This window comes from Purpureocillium lilacinum (genome assembly GCF_023168085.1).
Source record: "Purpureocillium lilacinum CBS 284.36 DNA, scaffold_1, whole genome shotgun sequence".
NCBI classification, from domain to species: Eukaryota; Fungi; Ascomycota; class Sordariomycetes; order Hypocreales; family Ophiocordycipitaceae; genus Purpureocillium; species Purpureocillium lilacinum.
Window position 1 is genome coordinate 6,186,237 of NW_027072111.1, and position 22,760 is coordinate 6,208,996.

Sequence of the window (22,760 nt, forward strand, 5' to 3'; positions counted from 1 at the left end):
TGGGGACTCTTGCATGCAGACGCAGATGGACTCACGTTACTCCCTCGAAGCTGCAACACTCTGTGACTAACACAACCGGCTTCCAGCCGCTTTTTGCAAGGGACAAGCAGAGCCAAAGCTTGGATCAACGATGAGGCGCCCTTTGTACCGTGTACCTTCCCAATTGTATGGCCTCCAGGACACGGCTATTGAAAGCTCTTAGGCTCTGCGAATTCGTCTTGTTGCTCCGATGCTCTGAAGCCCGATGTTCGGCGACGTACGGGTCTTGGAGACAGACGCAGATAAGCATCCACCGCTGACCTGCATTTGCCATCGGCACAAGGACAGTGCGCGAGAAGACAAGGCAAGGCAAACGGGCCGTGGCTTGGATGCCCATCATCTCCGTCACCCGCGACTATGCCGAGTCCACGGCTGATGTCGGGCAGTAGTGGTGTCGACCTGCAAAGAGGGCGTCAATCAAACCTCGTCAATGACATTTCGCAACTTAATGGACTCGGGAGACAATAGAAGGCGTCCTCGACCACCAGACGGACCACCTTGCTCCGCAAGCTTGTTGGCTAGGTTGTCAGAGGTAGGGCACTTGCCAGTCCACCAGCTGACTCGAGACACTGCACTCGTCTCCAAATGCTCCCCGGCTTGTCAACTCTGTTCCCCGCGCGTCACAGTGACCCTCCTCCACCCCAAGTTAGTCCCCTTTTCGATTAGCTGCCAGCCGGCCACGGGTGAGGCTGCTGGCCGGCGGAGCCGTGCATTCTCAACAGCCGCAGAGCGGAACATACCGCTGTGGTGCAAGCAGCCACCGTCGCATGGTCACGCTACCAGCGCTTGTCGCCCACACACCATCGGCGCTGGATGCGGGATAGCGCTTGCCTGTGGCCAGCCCGCCGATGAGGAGGCAGCCCAACACAAGCGCGGTGGCTGCTCCAAGACGACGAACACTCTCGACTGTGGGGGACGCGCATGTCGGCAATCTGCCACTCGTGTGCAGCACGGAGAACCAGGGTCTGGCCTTGAGGGTTTCGAGCTGCCCCTGCTGGGGCAAGCCACTCGCTTTTGACACCACCGTCTTCCCAACGTTGAAAGCTCGCGACCGGTTTGATGGACAGCACAGCAGAGCACGGCATCTGGCACAGCCGTTCGACAGCATCTATTCCACGTTTGCCGATCTTGCCGCCCTCAGTGGGTTCGACGTTCTGGGCTCGTCACCGCTTGTGCGCGGGAAAACGGCTGATTATCGAAGCATTCGCCAGCTGGACGAGTTAGCTATTTTCACTTCGGGTCCAGCACTCCAGGAGACACACCCCCTTGCCACCTCCAAGCACCAGCAAGGGCTCCGCACCACCCTGCAGAGCGAGCACCACACCCCAGAGCACGGAGCGGAGCACCATTGGCGTCTCTTTTGGAGCCCGTTGACCAGATGCATGTGCTACCATGGCGAGACAATTGCTTTTTGAGCCATTTCCTTGGAAGGCATTCTGCTCATCCTGGTCCTGGGCCTCTTCGAAGCTGAGTCGCGACCCTGGCAAGCATCCGTCGCTTTTACTCGTCTCTCTGCTGGGCCATGTGCACATGGTCATTCCCGGCCTGCCTGGCGAGGTCTGGGCGTCGGTCTGGTATGGATTGACGGTTCGCGAGTGCCCATCCGGTCGTCGGACAGATCTGCTCAGCCACGAAACCCGTACCGCGTGAAGATGTTGACTTGCTGGGGAACAAGGGGCGGGAGCACTGGATTTTACTCCCCTGCTCCGTGCCTCATCCGGGAGAGCACTTGGTGTTGCCCGAAGGCATGCACGAGGGTCCACCACGAATGGCCCCCAGTCCTGAATCCTGAGACCTATCATGTCAGGCCCGGCACGGCGGTGCCTGGGTTCAGTCACCGACATCAAGTCTGAGAAGTTGTCGCTCACCACGGGTGCAGATTGACGAGTCACTTTCAGCGCGCCGGTGTGGTGAACACCTCCGTCAGGAGCCAGAGACACGAAACGCTGAGGACAGCCACAATTCGATCCCTCCATTTACCAACGTGCGCTGGGGATGATCCCGCGTGGTGTCTGCATGGCTCGGCACCAAAGGCTCGCCAGACACAGGCCGTTGGCGGGAGCGGCCTTCTAGCGCGCCGCTGGCGACTGCGCTCATCTCAGAGACCCCTCAAGCGAGGCAAGATCGGCCGACGAGTCCCTCGGCAGCCTGACACGCTGGCGTCTATTCATCTGCGTCGCTGTGCGAGTGATCATCGGGTGGAAGCCCTGTACCATGTACGAAGTTCACCGTCTTGTGCGGAGTCTCCCGCACAAGTCGCTCAAGCACAAATCGTTTTGAGTTTCTCCGGACCGTTTGGTCCAAAGCGGTAGTGGTCGGTATTTCTGGTCGATTCACCGTTCCTTGCCGTTGCTATGAAGGCAAAGCCTCCAGCCAGCAGAGGCTTTCATCACAGCGTGCTCCATTCCTGATCTGCGTCTCTCAAGACCAGCTGCCTACCTAGTATGCGCCCGCGGATCCTATAGTCCAGGCAAGATCCGGATGCAGCAGTATTGCACCTGTGGACAATTTCGTGTGTGATGCCAGCGTCCCTGACACGCAGCGTTCATAACGAAGGTCAGGGCAGCAGCAGCCAGAGACAGCGCTGGAGCGGACGCGCTCAGTGCCTGCAAACAGGGCATCCCCTGGAGTCGATCATTCAACACCCGTCTCATTGGCAGAGACGAACAGGCTAGCCGGATCGATCCAGGGATGTGGAAGCTATTGAGGAGGTGGAGGCGGCCCTTCCGGCGAACGCAAAGGCCTGAACAATATCAGCCATGAGGGCCGACAGCGTGAGCCGGCATCGCACCACGCGTGCACACCGTCCTATTGTCCTCGTTTCCCGCAAACCGGGCAACGCGAAGACAAGACACGGTCAAAAGAAGCCGAGGATGAGGGGCTTCAAAGATCGCCAAGTCGAACCCCGCCCCCGGCCCCAGGACGTTCACATGCGGCTGAGGCTAGAAACGCCTCGCGCCAACGTTCCCAAGTGTTGGGTCGGCATGGCTGAGCTTATCCGTCGATGGCGGCGGCTGATGGCGCTGGGGCACATACCCAAAGCCCGCCACGCGGGACCCGGCCTGGCGCTTTCGGAGGCGCCAGGATGTGTCACTGACAGTGCGGCGGTGACCCGGCTGACGGGAGGCTTTCGCTGGGCTGTTGTTTTTCTGGGGTCCAAGCCTCAGGCTGTCGGTGCTGGCGCGCGAACAGGGATCACGGTCCCGAGAGCTGCTCAGTGGTCACACAAACGAGGACAGTAATAATGAAAATCTACGAGTGGGCGGATTCGGGAGAGGATGTGGTATCAGGCCCGCCTGGATCTGCGATCAACTGCACACCGAGCAGGGGCTGCGATACAGGAACGATTGCAGGGACGAAAATAATACTCGCCGGTTCACGCGCATCACCGGCACTGGCACTCAAGAGCAGCGGAGGTGCCAATCGCTGGCTCGGGCTCCGTCTGGCGGGCGCGGATCCGCTTCCTGGCGGCCCTGGAAAAGACGCACATGGTGCGGCTGAGGAAAGGGGAGGCCGTTGGCTGGTCGTCATCAGCATTGGGACGTACATACGAGAAGACTCGCATAGGCGACGAAGGCTTCCCCTGCACTTCGAAGGGGGTCTCGCCAGCAGCCCGAGGAACCAAAAGGGTCGCAGGTCTACCGCTCAACAAGAAGCTTGCCGCGGAACAGTCAAGCCAGGCGGCCGCCGCGCAGCTGTGAACGATAGCAGGCCATGATTACTGCACCTCCAGCAGGAGACGAATCTACGGTCGGCGGTGAAGGGCGCGGGCTTGTCCGGCATCAGTGGACTCGACATCAACAAGTGTCACCGTCGGTCCGCTCTTGACACGAGCACGGCCTGCGACTTCGGGAGCTGACTCGGTGGCGTATAATTCGCCAGCGAGACGCGCTTCATTTGGGCATTCATTAATACCCGGTTCCCGACCATGGACCGTTTCCGATATGCGCCGAACTAGCCCGTTGCGGGTCTGAGACTCTCCAATTTGTCCAGAATGCACAGGTCTGGTCTGCACTCTATCGAAGCTCGTGGGTGCGAGAAAAGAGTCTTGCCTGCGAGGCATGACGGCGCCAACCGGTAAGGGCGAGGGATGAACTCGAGACTGGCCTCTGGCGGTGCAACAGGCTGGCCCCGGACAAATCCTGGCCGCATTTCGCGTTGTTGCAGTGTCACAAACGCGAGAGTTTGCCGCCGCCCCTTGCAACAACATGGCAGGGACGAACAGAAAGATCCGTGAGCCATCCGGTGTATCAAGGACTTGCAGCAATTCAAACGGACTACGGCAGACGCACGAACTAGCAATGCCTCGACTGGTTCATCTGTGGCCACCCCTGGCACAGGGCCCACGACTAAGTCGATGAGCTGTCCGAGGACAACAGGGCCAACAAGAGCATCGTGCTTGCGCGGCAGGGCAAGGCAAGCGTATGTGCGAAGTAGGGGGGGGGGGGGGGGGGGGGGGGGGGGGTGGGTGCGAGATGGTTGCGTCGTCGCTGCAAAGCAAAGGGAAGACATTTGCGCGCGCAGCGACGCATTCCTCCCCACCGTCCGCGCATCTCGAAATCTCAGCGGCAGGGCCAGCAGGATCCTGCAATCGCGGGCCAGGGAGCGCAAAGCACGCGCCGCTCTCTGCCCATGCGCCTGTCAGTGAGTGCCCTCGCCCATCGCTGATTCCAACCACCACCCAGAACGGACCCAGCAGAGGAAACGCACGCACGCAGCTCCACACACCCCGGGCTAAAAACGACATCCATCCACCCATCCACCCCCGTCTTTTTGTTGACGCCCCCCCTTTTTCCCAAGGAGCCCAGTGAGCCCACACACCCCTTGGGCCCCCGTCGAGACTCGAGAGGTCCACGACTTGTGGAGGGTGCCGCCGTTGTGGTGCGTGCGAGCGTTCGTGCTTGTGTGCTTCTTCCGGGGGGGAGGGGATGGCACGGCACAGAGGAGACAAGAAAGAGAGAGGAGCTGAAGAGCAGGAAGCCGTCAGACAGCGCCCCAAGGAAGGGCAAAGGCAAGCACGAGGGTCGACGAGGTGGAGGCTCGCATCTGAAGGCATTCTGGCGCTTCTCTTTCTCGTGCCTGCAGAGTGGCACGCCTTCTGACAGGCAGAGGCAGTCCAATCCAGGCCCCCAGTCATGCCATCCCATCCCCAGCACAAGGGCCCGGCGTCGGTCGTCCCAGCTTCTGGTTCCAGGCCTGGAGCCAACAGACACACCCACACCCCTGGTCCGGTCAAGTCGCCCCATCGCTGGGTCCTCTTCAGCCCTTCCGAGCTAGTAGCTTGTTGTAGCTGCTAGTCCGGCCGCGCGGGCTGTCATGGATGGGTGGCCAGAGGGCGATGGATGTCGAGGCCCTCGAGCCGGATGGTGCACTGTACACGCAAACGGGCACTCGAGCCGGCCGCGCACGGTGTACGAGTACCTCGGGGAGCAGGCTGGTCTACCTTTGGCGAACAGGATGGCAGCAATGACGGACGACGGCCAGAACAGCCAGACAAGCAACAGCCCACACACGCACGCACCAAGCGATGCCGTCGCAAGCCCATGCCCGGCCTGCCTTGCCTTGCCTGCCTGGCTGCCATGCCCCGTCCAGGACGCTAAACTCAAAGGGCACGCTGCACCCCCGGCAGCGGCAGCGAGTGTTGAGCAGAGCTTGACCTTGACTTGCTGCCAAGTCGCGCGCAGGCTAGCCGTGGATTGTCGTACCCCAAGGGGACAGAGACAAGGACCCCCGGAGGGCCACGAAAAGTGGGAAGTGACGGGGACAAGATATATACATTGCGTGTTGCTCTTTGTCAGTCGACATGTCGAGAGGCCTTCGCACGCACGCACTCCCGCACCCATAACGCATCCGGTGGCCCCCTCGTCAGACAGCCGTCTTGGACAGCGCGGACGCCAGCGAGCCAGACGCGCAGAGGCAAGACACAAGGACAGACGAGACGACACCAGAAGCATACTGCCCTGGCGCGGAACCCCCAGCTGTCACAGCACCAGGCGGGCAGCTGCAAACCTTATCAACCGCCGTTCACACTTCGTCGTGCGCGACGCCTGACTCACGTTCGCATCGGTCCCTTCGGCGACAGCGCGACAGTCCGGCCAGCAAACCAAGGCCGACGACGAGGAGAGGCGACGACGACTCCGGCAGGCTCCAGCAGGCGGGCACTGTGCCGATTCAGCTTGGGCATCAGCTGCGCCAGAGGTGGTGTCTTCGACACAAGGTGAATGCGGCCGCAAAGGGTGTTGTATTTAAGCTTTGGACGAAAGACTTTGGTCCTGCGGCCAGCCCGACAGGTACACTATTGTACCATCTAACCCATTAGCCGGCCGCCGCGAACGATCGCCTGCGCTGTGTGTCGAGACAAACTCTGGGCCAGTCAGAGGTTGAAAGGCATCCCGAGAGTCTGGGCTGCCTTTTCCCTCCCGCACGCCCACGTCCTTCTACCTTTTTGGATTTGATTGATTCATTCAATCCATTCCATCCTCTTCCTCCTCTTCCTCCTCTTCCGTCCTCCTCTACTACTTCAACCCTCTTTGCCCCGGGTTCTGTGGTCCTCGGAGCCAGAAGCGACACCACTGCGACCAAAATTCTGCCCATACGCCGTTCCCGGAAAGGGCTTCATCCGCAACCCATCTACTTTGCAGCAGCCACAACGCTCGCCGCCTGCACGCCTCCATACGCAAGCCCGGCCGCCAAAAACCCAGCCGCGAACGGCTTGGTCGATTTTCTCCCATCCTTCCCCTTTTCTTCTTAGACTTCACGGTCCACGGGATATTTTTTTTTATTCCCCTTCGGCGTCGCGACCACCTTTCCGCGACACCAACGCCAACTTCCTTCACCGTCATCTCGGACGGTTCCTACCTGCCGCTGGCGTCAGCATCCTTGGAAACCTCCTGCTCAGCTCGTCTGGAGCGCGAGACCCGTGCAGCACGAAAGTGACAGAAGGCACAGTCAGGGCAAGGGTGCACCGCGAACTGGGGCACGCCGCTGTTATCAACCACTCAGCAACGCCTCAGATCCCAGAGGTGACAAGGACCGACTGAGCGACCCCTTCCACCTCTCTGTCTGCTCTTGTCTCCCCTCCACTCCCCCGGCCGGCTCCTCGACCAAAACAGCAGCCATCCCCCAGCCAGTGCTACACAGCATCGAGCTAGCCCTTCTCCTCTCCAGGCGCCGAACTTGCTCCTGCCTCTCGAAAGGCCCAGTCTCGTCAACGCGACGACTCGGAGCGCAGGCCGTCACCGGTTCCTTCTTGTTCCCGTCTACTTCGTAGACGAGCAACCGGGCACAAAGCACGCTCTTCGTCCGGCTAGCGACGCCCCCCCTTTCTCTGCAGCGGGAAAAGTAGCCTCTCGATCTGCTCCGTATCAACCCGGACGTTATGGACATGACGAGCTTTTCATCGCGTCGCCCCGCCGCGGGTGCGCTGCCCACGTTCTCTCTGCCACCGCCGACGCAGACGTCAGATGTTCCCCGTATGGCCCGCCTCTTCTCTGACCGTGACCCCTTTCGCCCCCAGTCCCCGTTTGGTTTCACGTCTGGCGGCTCTCTGACATCATCTTCTCCAGGAGCCAGCGACGGCCTGAGCCCGGGTCTGTCGAGCGTCAATACTGGCAGCTCGCAAGGTTCCCACGCTCACTCGAGCAACCTCCAGTACACGTATGGTCACTCCCAGGGCAGCTGGCCCACGCCGGGCAACTCGTCATACAGCGTAAGCTCCGCCTCGCAGCAGCAGCAAGGCCAGCAGCCACTCAGCCAGTCCCCGTATGGCGGGCGCGCCTCGCTGTACGGGCAGCCGCAAGGCCTGAGCTACGGCGCCCAACGCAGCTCCCAGTCTCCCGCGACGGGCGGAGAGGAGCTCCCCGCGCCGCCCTACGACGGCGTGCACCAGACGTTTAGCACGCCAATACCTGGTGGAGGTGGTGGCGGCGGTGGTGGGCAGGAGAGCCACCACAACCTCTCACCGGGCCAGGGCGGGCCTCAGAGCAACGCCATGATGGCGGCGCACAGTTCGACGCAGCCTCCCGCCGCATCTGGCGCCCCGGCCGCCGTCGACCCCTATTCGTACTCGCGCCCGCCGAGCACGTCGAGCTACTACGCCGCCTCGTCGACGCCCCAACAGTCGAGCTTTCCCTCGTACGCGCCGCACGGCACCTCGCCGACGAGCTCGGTCGGCTCGCGCATGGGTTCCATCTCCGGCCCGCATCACAGCATGGCGCCGCCCCCGGCGTCGTATGGCAGGACGCCCTACGGCTATCAGCACATGCCCCCGTCCATGAACGGCCCCGTCATGTCCAACATTCACCAGCCCGGCGGCCAGATGTCGGTGATTCCAGCCATGGGGATGCCGGCGGGCTACGGAGCGCATCCCATGATGTACGGCCACCACAGCCAGCCGCAGGCCCAGTCCGAGCGGCCGTTCAAGTGCGACCAGTGCACGCAGTCTTTCAGCCGGAACCACGACCTGAAGCGGCACAAGAGGATTCACTTGGCGGTGAAGCCGTTCCCCTGCAACTACTGCAGCAAGAGCTTCTCCCGCAAGGACGCCCTCAAGGTTTGTTCTAGCCACCTGTCCGTTGCTCACTTTGGGTTCACCATCTAACCGTTCTGGGGCAACAGAGGCATCGACTGGTCAAGGGCTGCGAGACCAAATCCAACGAAAACGCGAGCGGCGACAGAATGGACGCGGACCGAAGCGTAGACGACGACGATCGATCTCCGGTGGGAAAGGAGGTGTGAAGCTCCTAGGGAGGTACGCGGCGAGAGAGACAGAGGCATGTGTACGGGACCGACAGGACCGCACAATTGGAAGCGTGGCGGGCCGCCTGCATATGGCAATGATCATGGATGACGTTTGGGACAGCTCCGGCGAACTGGGACTCGGGGGATTGGTTTATCAGGAGATTGGCGTACCAGGTGAACGGCGTGAATTTCCCTCCCTCCCTTCCCATCTCTTTGTGTTTAGGGGAGGGGGGTGTTTAGGAGCGTCTTGTTTGTTCTACGTGTGATGGTTGACGAGGCATTCCGGGGTCTGGCGAGACCAAGTGGCAAGGAGCATCGGCTACGGTTGGGGCTGGACGGGTTTCGATACCACCGAGAGAAACGCAGCCGGGGGGTAGCACGCAGCCGCGACGGGGGAACGTCAGGGTCAGTCGACGCATGTGATTTGCTTTTTGGTTTGATGCGCAGGGCTCCGGGTCGGACGAGAGGTGGCGCTCGGTTGGCGCCACGGCCCGACGGCGAAGCACGCTGTATTCTGTGTAGAAGCTACGATGTACTAGTTTTGGCCCGGGGAGGGGGCGAATGCAGCGGCAGGTCCTGGACATGGCTTTGGCGTCGTTGCAGGCCGCGCGAAAAGCAGTGAAGTGAACGGCGAGCGTGAGCGTAGCGTAGCTACGGCAAAGCAAGTGCACGGCACTGTGCGCTGCACCGGGTAGAAGTGCATGCAGGGTACAAGGTAATCGGGTTGAAATTGCAGCACGGTAGAGGTACGCAGCCAAGAATGCGACGACGTCGACAGACACCTGAGCACGCGACGGATGCGGTCGATGACGGCCAGAAGCTGCCAGTGCGTCTAATAAAGGTCGACGTCTCATCATCGGCGGCGGGTTCTGGAAGTGAGACGGACGGGCACGGCGTCGGCGACGGCAAGCGAACCGGACGGATCGTCAGTTCGGCTAGCCTCGACTACGCATCTCGGGCGGGTCAGCCATTGCCTTTCATGTTGTTGTTCAGGATCGGGCAGGCGATGCAGAGGGCGCGGAGGTGCCAGCAGCGCGGCGGCCAAGATGCACGATCGTGGCGCTTGGTTTGGACGTGGCTGCTGCAACGCGTGGGGAAGGACGGGGGTGGGCGCTAATGGTGAGCTTGATTTTGGGGTCCCGCACGGCCCCTTCAGTCGGCGTGCGCTGCGACTCTATCTTGTGAGTGTGTCGATCCGACAGCTCGAGATGCCGTCCGATCCACGAAAATCCATGTGGGTTCAGGCCGGTCGCGGCGGTGCGAAGTAATCGCGGTAGACTGCAGATAGGTATTACCTGGCCTGCAATTAGTAGTGTCGGGTGTTCTCGTAGATGGAGGGAGGTCGTGGGCGGGGAGGACAGATTCCTACAGTCGCGAACCTTGACGCTTACGAAGTATTAGGCAAGATGCACGTATAACCGTGCAAAGGTGGATTGACGGTTGGGATTGTGGACTGTGCTCGTTGCGTGCGGCGCTGTGCGGCGCCGTGCTGTGATGTGCATTGCTTGTCCGCGCTGACAAGTCGTTTGCCCGAGCTTCCTCTCCCGCGGCCGCCTCCATAGGCAGGACTTTGCTGATGCATGCGGTCGCAAGCTCGGGGGAGCTCTGGTGCCAGTCGGAGAGGGTCCAGTTTCCGTCTGGCTGGTTGGCTGGCGGGGTGGCTTTTGTTGGGGTTACATTGAAGATTTCGGGGGGGGGGGGGGGGGGGGGGCGTGTTGTGTTTGTGTGTGTGTGCGTGAGTTGCGCGGGCGCCCTGGCGCCCGTGTCTTTGGGTGTGCTTGATTGTGGGGGGCGTACAGAAAGGACGAGCCGGGGGGGTGGATAAGGAAGGTGGCCACACCCAGGACGTAGCGGCCAAGAAAGCTTGAATTGCGGGAGGATGGAGGGTTTTCTGACATGTGGGATGGCATGGCCTGGCATGGCGTTGGCTTGTTTGCGGCTGGCGGGCGGGCGGCTGCGGCGGCGACGGCGGCGGCGGCACGACCTGCGACTCTGGTTCAGGTGGGGGGGAAGGCGGATGCGAGGTCGGCGGCACGCAGATGGACGACGACAAATTGCGACAACGGCTGCGATGACGACGAGGACGACGATGACGACGGCGACGGCGACGGCGACGGCGATATCAATGTCGCAAGAGATGAAGAGTGCGAGAGATGGTGATGATTCGGTTGTGGAGACTGGTGGTTTGATGGCTGATTCCATGGCTGCTCTTACCAGCCAAGGGGCGATGCACCCGCACCCGCCCTCGACATGGCCGCGGTGCATTTGATGGAGGCGCGTCGATGTCGATGGCCGGCGTTTGACTTGGTGATGCTGCATGACGGTCGGTCACCTAGAGGTCTTCCCGTACCTTCTAATCGCCTGCATGCCTTGGTGCTAGTAGAAAGCATAGATGGATAAGTCGAGTGCCGCAGACGTCCGTGGGCACCTAAAAAGATGGCCGATGGAAGCCGTGGTTCGTTCAGCGGAAGAGAAACTCCCTCACCTCTGTCTGCTCCTTGGGTGGATGGATGAATGAATGAATGCCTGAGGATAAACATGAGCGCTGTTGGCCTTGGCCCTCCGGTCGCAGTTGCTGTTGCAGCCAGCAATCGTCGGGGGAAGTAGCGACTCGAAAGGTACATTCCAGGTTATACTCGAAGCAAGGTAATTGCCCAGTGATGTCGGTCTCGGCAAATAACTTAGGGCAGGTACATTGTACGAAGAACGTACTTTGGAGTATGTACTTACATCGTACCTACATTCTACCGTCTCGCACGCACGCAAGTCGCAAACTTCACGACTTGACCTTGTCGGGGCTCGTTCGTCACGGTTCACCGCGCAAGCTTTGTTGCTGCATCTTGCATTGCTTGGTCGGTCTCCCGTCTCTTTGCACCTGCGCCTCCATCCGGGCCCCCTTGTCCGTCGTCAATCCCTCCGTCTGTCAGCCCATCAGCTTGTTTGCCCGTCAAACCTGCACTCCTTGCCATCCAACGCGCCCGTCAAAGTGTTTGCGAGCGCTTCTCTGGGTTCCAATTCTGTCCGTGGCTGGCTGGCCGCCTGGTCGGCTGGCTGCTGGTCTGGCTGCGCCGTCCACGAAACCCCTACCCAGTCCGTCGCCTGTCGCCCGCCCTGTTCTCCTCTCCGTACAGGTCCATCTGATTGCTCCGTCGGTCTCGGCTGTGTTCGAGGCCAGCTGCGTCGCTTCGTCCACACGCTGGCCTGGGTCTCGGTTCGGCACCGACGGATTGACAGGGGTTGACTGACGATATCTTGCGACTAACAGCAGGAGTAGCAAACACGAGAAATGATGGCGCACGCCCTTGGCGAGCCGGGGTCGAGAGGGGCTCTGCTTCTAACAATATCTTTGCCATTTGCTTTCCTCGTATGCGCATGCGGACTCGCTTAACGACTCGGAAGCATTTCGAGACATGCGCTGCCCGCGACGTCGTGCGCACATACATGCATGCCCAGGCACATAGACACATACCAAGGACATACGTCGACTCTTTGTGCGCCCGACCAGACACACAGACCGATACATACGCATACACGGACACAACACGCCTTCGGCCCGGACGTTGGTCCAAAGGAACCAACACGCTTTCCCGCGTCGATGCGGTGCAGCGGGCCACACGGCGCCTCGCCTCGGCACGGGCTTCCGACGCCGTGACCCCTGACTTGGACTTTGCGCGAGAGACCTGTGCGCGCGTCTGTCCGTCCGGAGTCGGCACCGTGCACTCTCTCACTGTCGCCCGCAGTGTCCGTCGTACGAAGCAAACTGGACGAAGGAATGGATGCTTCTTGGTGCGACGTGGGCCTTCCCAGCCATGGACCCAATATTACACCCCGGCATGGCACCACCACCACCACCAACATCACACCCCGGCGCGCAGCATTCTTCATCTTCCTTGTGCAATGTCGCCCTACGGTGATTGCCCCCCTCCTCGGCATGAACTCATCTGCCCGCGAGATCTGACGGAGGTGCGGGACGCGACGTCAGGGGCGGATGCATCCTCGTGTTATAGATTCGCGATGCCCACGGCGATACGGAAGCCCGGCAGAGCGGCAGCCACCGGCCCCTCCTTTCCCCTGGGGCGTTCCGTACCTGCAGCAACGGCAGCGACCGGTGAGGCCCAAACAGGTTCGGATTCGACTCGGTGCGTCTGGGCAGCTCCGGTTCCGACGTGAGTGTGTTTGTGCGTGTCGCGATGCTAACACCAGCGCGTCCTCGCATGCTCACGGGCTACCAAGTACAGCGTACACACTCGAAGAGCCCTCAAACTACCCAGGACAACTTGCTCACCCCCTACTCCAACCAGTGCGACCCAGTTCGAGACGGTGGGAAGCAGCACCCCCCCCCCCCCCCCCTCTTTTGCTCTCTCTCTCTTCATGCGACCCCCGGCTCGGACGTCTCCATCGGGCCAGCCTCCCTTCTGCACCGGGCCAACATGCAGTTGACGTGGGACAAATGGCCTCCCACCCAGTGCAGAACTGTGCGGAGACGGGGTTGGGGCTCGGGGTCCTCGCGTCGTCGAATTAGGCTCTCGCGCGGATACTCGCATCCCGTGTGGACGGGCCGGCCGGCGACCCTTGTCTTTGCTTTTTCAGTCTGGGCTTTTCCGGCTGCGCAAGCGCTACGACGACTTGCGACGAAGCGCTGGCCATGTTCGCCTGGGGAGATATAGTTGAGACACCAAAGCAGAATCCGCCAGTCCAGCCTAAACCTAGGTAAAAGAAGCGGAGCAGCAAGCGATCGACCCAGGACACCCCAGCACAAACAGAGGCAATGATGGATCCTCGCGGGCGAGTGCATAACGCGACTCTCGGCGCGAACGTTTGCTCGTGAATGCCTTAGTCTAGGCGACCCCGGGAGTCTCGCTATCCGATGAGGACAAGTTGATGTCTGCTTGAGGCTTGATCGAATGGACCCGGCATTGTCTGTTGTCCTTCCTCGGCGTCTCGGGCAACTGCGCTGCGGGACGGGGCTTACAAAGTACGCCGAGAGAGGTTACACAACAGCAGGCCCCAACGAACCCTGGCGACCTCTTACACATTCTATTTTTGTCGTCTATCTGTCGGCTCTGCGAAGCCTCCTGGCGGAGGCAGGCAAGACAAGATGTCGCTGACGGAGCATGTCCAGGACTGGTTGTAGTCGGTGCCGTCAAGGGGCATCCCAAGGGCGCGGCCATCGCTTGATGCTTGCCGATCATCGAGGTGAGTATGGAACGAGTTGGCCAGAGGCCGTGAGTTAAGGTCCATGTCAGCATCATGCACTGCACCTGCTGGGCGCTGAATCGTGATCCTTGAAGTCTAGAGCTCGTTGAAGGGAGGCTGTGGGTGCATGTGAACGAAATCGTGACCACCATGTGTGCACCCTTTTGACGCGCAACGGCGGATTAGGTTCAAGCAGGCACAAGGGCGCATCGTGCAATGCTCGGCGCTGCAAGACGGAATCTCGGGGTTGCCATGTTTTTCTGCCCCATATCTGGACAACGAGGCGGCCTGGGCGACCATGCAGGTCAGCGCATCTGCCCTTTGAAATTTGCCCACCCCTCGGTCTATCATGGTCACGACAGGCGTGGCTAAGCCGAACCTGATGCCACACAGTCGGCCGAATTGGTTTGCGCCCGTACGGTCCGAAGGCGATGCTCGAGATGCGCCAGTGGACAATGACGGAATCGGTGAAGCACGGGCACAGTGACGGTATCTTGTGCTTCGATGATGGCTGTCTTGCTATACCCACGATACTTTTTCGTCTTGCCGTGGCCTTGCTTCTGGCGTCTTGGCGTGGTTACTGCCCTTGCCATCTCATCGGTCAATCGACTGACAAGGGCCGCGTGCAGGACGGCGTCGGGCCGTTGAGCTTCGTAGAGGTGGAATTCTGAGCTGGACACGACGCCCCTTTTGCAGAGCGGCCGTGATAACTGTGCGGGACCGTCTCCCTCGCGAGTGCGAAGGCTAGGCATGGTAGAGGGCTTGCGGAGCTGGATGGGAACGCAGGCAATCCGTCGAGGCGAGAGTGCCACCGGATCGTGACGGCTTGACTGATGGGCAGAGACAACCACTCACAGGACCATCGTCCAAGCCGCCAACCAAGGTCTCCGAAATGCCCAACACGTCCAGCCAGACTGCGTCGAGACGGCCATGGAGAAGCCGCCAGGTATACCGCTCGCTGGCAGAGGCCTCGCGTCGCGCTCAGGGGAATGCCCTCTCCTGCGGCCGGCTCAGCTCCTGAACGCGGGCCCGTGTCCCCTAAGCAACAGGCACTGAACAGCTCCCGCGCAGAGCCAAGGGTCGCAGGGCATGGCACAAGCCGGCAGGCCGCGCAGCTGGCTGCCAGCTGGTCCTGTCTGGCCATGACAACACTAGCCATTCACAGCTCACAGCCGCCGTATATAAACTCGTCGCTGCGGCCGGTGCCCTGTTCACTCAACCTCTCTCAAACAACCTCTCCCGTTCTCTCACGTCTCTCCCCGCTCGCGTCAGGCAAGCTGCATTCGCGCATCCACGCACACCAACACCAACGCTCAACCATCTGCACAACGCTAAGCAACAAGGCCCTAGGCCTGGTATCTCTTGTCGTTACCAGTGAGTATCCCACGCCCTTGCGCGTTTGCAGCGGGTTCCTCAGCCCCTGTTTCTACAGTGCGAAGCAAACGCCCACGGCGACGACAACAAACGCAAACGCAAACGCAAACGAAAAAACGACTACGTCGACGACATGGCTCCTGCCGGATGTCTCCCCGTGGCCGGACTCGGTTGCAAGAAGAGCAACAAGAAGCGCCTCTACGTGGCTCTTTACCCGAGCGGCGTCGTTGGCAATGAAGAGCGCCGGTATGTGTTTCTTTTCTCTAACACCTCTGGTTCCTTCTCATGAGTTTCAATCGATCTGTTGCTGACCGACTATGCCTTGGGCATGCAGCTACCACTGGGCCCTGATTATGTCGCCCAAGGTCGAAGAAAAGGACGGCCATCCCGCCGAGGGCACCCGCTTCCATGTCAAGAATCCTCCTGGCTCGGCTTGGATCTACGAGGAGCAGCCGCTCCCCGACCCCCGCGTCTCGGCCAACCTGCTCGTGCGCGTGCTGATCGCCAAGGTCGAGAACGAGGGCCGCCTCCGCACTCTCATCCGCTCTACCACGCTCACCGGCATCGCGTCCGCGTCGGCGCCCGTCCAGCACTCTGCCGCCAGCGGCGTCCTCGACCACAACTACCGCCCTTCGTGCAGCTCCGACGGCTTCCGCTGCCGCACCTGGGTCGCCGACGTTTTCGAGCGCCTCCACGCCGACTCGCGTGAGCAGCTCGAGGTCAACGGCCGCTCCGGCGCGCTTCTCTCCATCGGCACCGCCGTTTCCGACTGGCGCGACGTCGAGGACACGGCCCGCCTGTACGCCGCCCGCAAGGCGGCCGAGGGACGCTTCGAGAGCGTCGAGCTTTCGATCCGGCCGAAGCCCACCTGGGACATGCTCAAGAACAAGGAGGTTATCGAATAAGGTGACCCGCGATTCTTTTTTGGTTTGCGGATGGAGGAAGGCTGGAGGGGAGTGAGGTAATGACGGTGGGAGTTCTCGATTGCTAATTGTTTTGCCCTTGATTGTTGTCCTTGCCGATGATGGTCTGGCCGGAGAGGTTTAGTTCTGTCGCGCTGGGTTTGTTGCGTCTGGTTATGGTTCTCACCCTCCACCCATAAGTCCCCCTTCCGCCCCCCTTGAGTTCATCTCGCTGCTGTATTCAGAGAGGAATCATGTCGACAACTTTGCTAGCTTGGAAGATTACGGGCTGACATGAAATACAGCAGACGAGGTTATTACTCTTGACGTGCCATGTCTGTGCATCGTGTGGTTGGTGAGTATCTCAAAGGAAAGGCGCGTTAACATGAAGCAGCGCGGTGCAAACGGAGACGGAAACGTTTGCCTCTGCAGCACCAACTTGACATTACCATGTTGACGCGACTATTGCACCCAAGGAACATGTTGCGGCAGACGCGGCCGTAAGTTACGCGCCGTGTGGGATGGATGCCTGCCCCAACATTGCAGCATCGCACTGGTCTACTGTTGCAATTCTCGCCAGTCCTCCATGAGATGGACTCGACCATCGTTTTTCCATGATTCACGTTCGACGGCGGGGACCCTCCCGGAAAGTATATATGTTACGCGAGGAGCTGTCCAGCCAACCTTTACTGCCCTCTCTACGGACCAGCTCACCACGCATACGGCAGCCACGCAGAAATGAAGCCCCAGACGAGCTCCCTCCTCGCGCTCATCCCCGGAGCGATAGCGTCCCGAGGCATCCTCTACGAGCCGACAGTCGCCAAGGTCCTCGACCACATGCCCGACTGCGGCTGGTCGTGCTGGGCCCCGGGCGTCGCCGCGACGTCCTGCGCGGCGGCAAACAACATCACCTGCCTCTGCGGCAGCATCGGCAAGATGGGTTCCGGCATGGAGGGCTGCGCCGAGGAGCGCTGCGACAAGACCAACTGGTGTATGTGAACGGCAACGCGTTGGAGCGTCGCCGTCCCCTTTCCACCTTCCTCCCTTCTTTCCTTGGCCAGACAGCATGCTGACGGAGAGTGGCGACGCAGGTAAGCTTGCAGCAGACGTGAGCATCACGCTGGGTGTCATGTGCTATCGCCTGTCGGAGCTGCCGGCCAACTCGACGCAGAAGGCGGAGGCTTCGGCGGCGGTTTCTGCGCACCTAGCGCAGCACATGAAGGACCCGGGTTCGGGCTGCCAGGGGAGGTCCAATTCTACACGAGTGTGATTCGTGTGAGATAGAGGGAGGGAGGGCTGCGTGCGACCGGGGAGTACTACTACTAACAGACGCAGTTTTGCTGGGAGATGTTGTCGGCATTGTCTCGCATGCAGGCTTGGACAAGCCAGCAAGTAATTTAGCCGAGAACGTAGCGGGAGCGCCCTCATACCGTAGCCGGGCGAAGTCGTCGCGAATGAATCGCATAGTTGCTCGTATCTGCAATAAGTCCGCGACCCAAGTGCCGTCGATTCGGTCTCGCCATTGCCATCGAGGTTGCGTGGAAATTAAGACGGTGTCCCCTGCCCAGCGCCGTGAGTTAGTTTTCCTCTTGGCCGTGTCAGGCCAGGGTCTCGCGAGGCTTGCCGCACGTTCTGGGTAGATCACACAGCGCCACACCTTGGCTCAACACCCACCCAGCCCTTTCTCTTTGCTGCCGGCTGCGGCTGCTACCATACCCTGTGATGTGCCTGCGGTCTGACCGGCTGGTCGACGGGATGGCGTCCGGAGCGGCGACGAGCCGAGCGCGGGAAGACAGGCAACTTGCGCAGAGGGGAGGGGGGAGGGGGACTTTTGGCAGTCGACGGCTGCGAGATCTGGGGATGGCTGACGACGTGTCGTTGGCCCCCGGTCAAGATCGGGAGCGAGCGCGGCGTAGGTACTCGGGATGTCGTGGCCGTGGGATTGACGAGGAGGAGGAGGAGGGAATGCCCTGACCTGACCTGAACTAAGGGCCGGCCGTTGCAAACGTGCTCTATATGGCTCGCTCTCCCCCCGGGGGGGAGGGGACGTCGAGACGGCGAGCGTGTTTCACGGGAGTGAGACGAGCCGGTGCTGGGATTTGATTGCAAGTGAACGTTAGTTCATTGTTGGTTGAAAGGTTGCCGTCAAGTTCTGCAGTGCTGACTGACTGAGGCAGCACGGCTTACACGCAGGTCAGCGCTGCAGACAGGCAGGGCAAGGCAGGGAGGTAGGTACAGTACCTCAGGCAGGTACCGGTACGCCGCCTCCCGTCCACCCAAAGCCGGGGCGCGCGGGTCTCACCCTTCGCCTCACTAACAGCGCACCATACAGATTCCGTGTGCGGGTGTTAGGGGAAGCTGAATGGGGTCCGGGGCCTCCCCACCTTGACGAGCAAGTAAAGAACGTACTGTCAAGCATCACGACCGAAGCACCGCCAACAGTTGAAACAAAAAGGGCCACCAGGGCCGCTCGCCCGCCCCTCCTCCCCTCCCTCCAGCCAAGACGGTATTGTCGCATCATCAGCAGTCCCGCCAACAATTTGACCACCGAATCGCCCCCTGGGTCTTTTTTTTTTTCGGTTTCGTGAGCCCGTTTCGCATTTTTCAGTCTTCCGTGCTTGGCTCAGACACTGGCGGGTGCGGAGGAAACAAGCGCACCATTGTTCCTCGTGCGTGTGTGTCTCAGCAGCGGCGGAGAAGCAGACGAGAGATTCCATTTATATCTGCGAGCGGGCGCCCACCAGATGCGGATTCAGTCTGGCTGAGGAATCGACAACGAGACATTGAAGACCAGCGCGAGCAATACGACAACAAACAACAGAAAGCAACCACTACTTTCCATCTCTTTTTGGACGGATAGGTAGCGAACGCACCGCTTCTTCAAACGGCACACCGCACAGTCGCATACGAGCATACACACACAGCACAGCACAGCACCAACACCAGCAACAATGGCATCGTCCTCGTCACCGTCGTTCCCCCGCCACGAGGGCCACAGCATGGACGGCATGGGCGACATGGGCAACTCGTCCACGTCGGGCGGCCACGACGGCTCCATGGGCTCCATGATGATGGCCATGGTCTTCCAGACGCAGACGGCCACGCCGCTCTACTCGAGCGCGTGGACGCCCGGCAGCGCGGGCGCCTACGCCGGCACCTGCATCTTCCTCGTGGTGCTCGCCGTCGTGGCCCGCCTGCTGCTCGCGGCGCGCGCCCTCCAGGAGGCCCGCTGGCTGGACCGCGACCTCGGCCGCCGCTACGTCGCCGCCCCCGGCAAGGCGTCGCTCGCGGAGGCGCTCTCGCGCGACCCGGACGCCAAGCAGCACGTCGCGCTGTCGGTCAACGGCGTCGAGGAGTCGGTCTGCGTCGTGGAGCGGAGGGGCCACGTCGCGCGCCCGTGGCGGTTCAGCGTCGACCCTGTCCGCGCTGTCATGGACACGGTCATTGTGGGCGTCGGATACCTGCTGTGCGTTGTTGCTCCCCCGTCTTCTCTCCCGTTCTGTTCCTGTGTTTGTCGGAGCCGAAGTAGCTGACTGACTCGGATACAGCATGTTGGCCGTCATGACCATGAATGTCGGCTACTTCATGTCCGTCCTTGCGGGCGTCTTCATCGGCAGCCTCGCCGTCGGTCGCTACAGCGGCGTGGGCGAGCACTAGAGGACTTAAACGTCTTTCTTCCCTCGGCGACAGCAGCAAGCAGCATCGCGTTCGGTATACACCAAGCGGTCTTTTCCCACACATTCTTACACTATCTAGCAGGCGTTCAGGGCAATCAGTTGCAATCGGGCATCATCATACAAGGAACGGCAGGCAATTGCGGCGCGGCGAGTCTATCTACCGGGTAGTAGGTACTGTATCGCAATATGGAATACTATTAGAAGCATTTTTCTGTCTCTTCTGCTGGTGCCTTGTTGGAATGTCGCACGTGCCTCTTGTCGCCGGATGAAGCCAGCTTGATGGATCGTTCGGGCTGCTGTCGCTGTCGCTTCCTCCACCAGGGACACGCGAGGTGAGGTACCGCGGGTACAGGTACCTGGAAGGCGGGAAACTTGCTCTTATCTGCTCAGCGACAGGCACTAGCGCGGGGCCACCCACGACCGGCAACCCGCCTTGCCCGCCCCCCAGTACCCGGCCCGAGAGCTCCGCCAACGTTGCTGAATCAGCATCCAACCACACGAATGACGACCGAGTGAGTGCCTCTTTCGAGGTGCCTTCTCATCGTGTAAGCCGCATAACCCATCAATCACATCTTTCACCTCTCAATTTCGCTCTACCATGCCACAGACTCATGTGCAGAGACACCAGAGATGGTGAGTCAGGCGGGGTACGACTACCTACCGTCAGTGAGGCCACTTTTCCAGAACCTCGCGTGGGCTACAGGGAGTCCACGCCGTTGGTGCATGAAGCGACGGCACCAGCGTGGCATTGACCAGCGTACGCGGGTCTCCATTTCGGGCGGAAAACAAGGTTCAGAAAAGGCAATAAAGAGAAGTAAGTAGAAGGGCTGTCAAAGTCGAGCTCCCTTGGCACGTGCGGGGCTATAGGCGATATATTCCCATGTACTTCCAAGTCTGGCGCCTGCCACGACACTTTCAAGATGCCGTCATTATGCAAGGTATGTATTACTTGGCAGGCTATCATTGTCATGCAGCCAGTGGCTCCAAAAGTACTGCAGTCGCACGAGTCTACTATGTGGCCGGCACGTGTGTCACATGGATCAAGCATGCCAAAGTGGTTCGTTGAGTAGACACTTGCAGTTCCAGCGGAGGACATTCTGGCTGTAAGGCCGGCATTCAGCCTCAGAAAAGTTGTCAGATCGACTTGAACAACCTCAGTGTCATGTTTCTCCGTGCGAGTGGCCCGCAGGATGTATCTCGTACACATCGACTGCCAACGTGCCGAGAATCAGGATGTGTAATGAAACACTCATACTACGAACAGGAAGCCGGATGCCACTGCGTCCCTACAGATCATCGAGCTCGCGTGAATCACCAATCACTGAGCTATTTGCTATGCCAGCCTAAAAGCACCTGAACCCTGACAATTGTCGTCAGCGGTCGATGAGCAGGGAGTGTCGGACGGCACGTATCAGTATTGGCTGCCTCCATGGGCAGCATCAAGGTTCTTTCATACATTGCCTTCGCCGGTTCTTCCAGAATATTCCAACCTCCAGCCTTATCAGTACACGAACGTCATCCATTCTAGGTTACGTGCCCCTTGCAGCCGTTATGAAGAGGCGCCGCCGCAAAAGACACAGGTCGCCTGCCCGCAGCACGGAACCACGTCACACCGGCAAGGCAACTACGAGATAACACACTTGAGACATAAAAGACGGAAGATTTTAAATGAGGTATAAAGTTAAAAATAACCAGTCAGAGGTCGGAGGTGCAGCAGCATGCCTCCCTCAGGCGAACGTCAAGACAAGGCGGGATACCCTGGTGCCCGAGACTTTGCTCACGCCTGGAGCTGGCTTTTCATTATGTATAAGAGGTTTCATGTCTGATGCTGCTGCATGCAGATAGGAGATAATATGAGGGAGGATACGAGGAGTAGGCAACGATGGGCCAGCCAGTCAAAGTCATGTGCAGCAGCAAGCCACTTGTACTGTATCCCATAAGGAACTATTATGTATAATTCGCACCATGATGATGATGATGACCTCCGCACTCGGCCCGTCTAGTACATTCCTCAATCTTGAGGATAACAAACTCTGCGCACAGCTTACGTTGTATTGTACAGTGTGCAGAATAAACGTATAGAGCATGCGGCGATGGCTCATCGTGATAAGCACATGACCAGTCCCGTGCGTTCACAACATCGACACGTGCCACTGCCATGACGCCCTCGGCCGTGTCGTGGTGATAACCCGTCATGCCATCCACGTACCGTCGCATACAGTACGCACGCACTCGCGTAGCAGTAGCAGCAGCACATATCGCATACACATGTCGCCATCTGTCCTCTCCGCCGATCCGTCTCGTCACGTCTCATCATGTCGCATCATCCTCATCATGGGCAGCAGCAGCAGCAGCAGCAGCAAAAGCAACGTGATGGGGGTCAAAACTCCCCCCGCCTAAAATATCTGCAAGCTGGAGAGTCGTCGTCTGTGCGCGCCCGATGCGATACGTCACCTCTCAAGGGCCATGGTCATCGCCCCCCTCCCTCCCCAACGTGAAGCTATGGCCGCCCCCCGATTGCTGCTGTCGAGCTTTGGTTCCCCCGCTCCGCGGACTTTTGCGGAGCAGCATCATCAGGGTTCGGGTCAGAGCTGTCGTCACATGTTGGGCTCGATCCGTCCGCGGGGAAATGCGGCCTCGCACCACGGTACTGTACTGTATGTATGCTTGCATGTATGTACGTGGACGAGATCCAGCCAACACTCGTTCAGTCCGTCCTCTCTTCCCGGCCCGGTCGGGCAGCACTCGCTCACACGCGCATCAAAACCTCATCCTCTGCGTGTTGGCACTGCTCCTCCAGTCATCCCCATGCCCATGCCCATGTCTTTGCCCC

At 60.2% G+C, this 22,760-nt stretch overlaps 4 protein-coding genes across 4 annotated transcripts; all 4 read left to right on the forward strand.

The window, feature by feature from the left end:
• Positions 1-7,417: 7,417 nt before the first annotated feature.
• Positions 7,418-8,775, forward strand: PLICBS_001495 (uncharacterized protein; the record flags this gene model as incomplete). The annotated part of the gene is made up of 2 exons (XM_018317430.2): positions 7,418-8,590; positions 8,656-8,775. The coding sequence occupies 2 exons, from the start codon at positions 7,418-7,420 to the stop codon at positions 8,773-8,775; spliced, it is 1,293 nt and encodes a 430-aa protein (XP_018182955.1).
• A 6,706-nt stretch (positions 8,776-15,481) lies between these two features.
• On the forward strand, positions 15,482-16,253 carry PLICBS_001496 (uncharacterized protein; the record flags this gene model as incomplete). The annotated part of the gene is made up of 2 exons (XM_018317428.2): positions 15,482-15,594; positions 15,683-16,253. The coding sequence occupies 2 exons, from the start codon at positions 15,482-15,484 to the stop codon at positions 16,251-16,253; spliced, it is 684 nt and encodes a 227-aa protein (XP_018182953.1).
• Positions 16,254-16,988: 735 nt separating this feature from the next.
• PLICBS_001497 (uncharacterized protein) lies at positions 16,989-17,520 on the forward strand (the record flags this gene model as incomplete). The annotated part of the gene is made up of 2 exons (XM_065599839.1): positions 16,989-17,241; positions 17,342-17,520. The coding sequence occupies 2 exons, from the start codon at positions 16,989-16,991 to the stop codon at positions 17,518-17,520; spliced, it is 432 nt and encodes a 143-aa protein (XP_065455911.1).
• A 1,681-nt stretch (positions 17,521-19,201) lies between these two features.
• On the forward strand, positions 19,202-19,907 carry PLICBS_001498 (uncharacterized protein; the record flags this gene model as incomplete). Its single annotated transcript, XM_018317426.2, has 2 exons — positions 19,202-19,716; positions 19,799-19,907. The coding sequence occupies 2 exons, from the start codon at positions 19,202-19,204 to the stop codon at positions 19,905-19,907; spliced, it is 624 nt and encodes a 207-aa protein (XP_018182951.1).
• Positions 19,908-22,760: the final 2,853 nt, after the last annotated feature.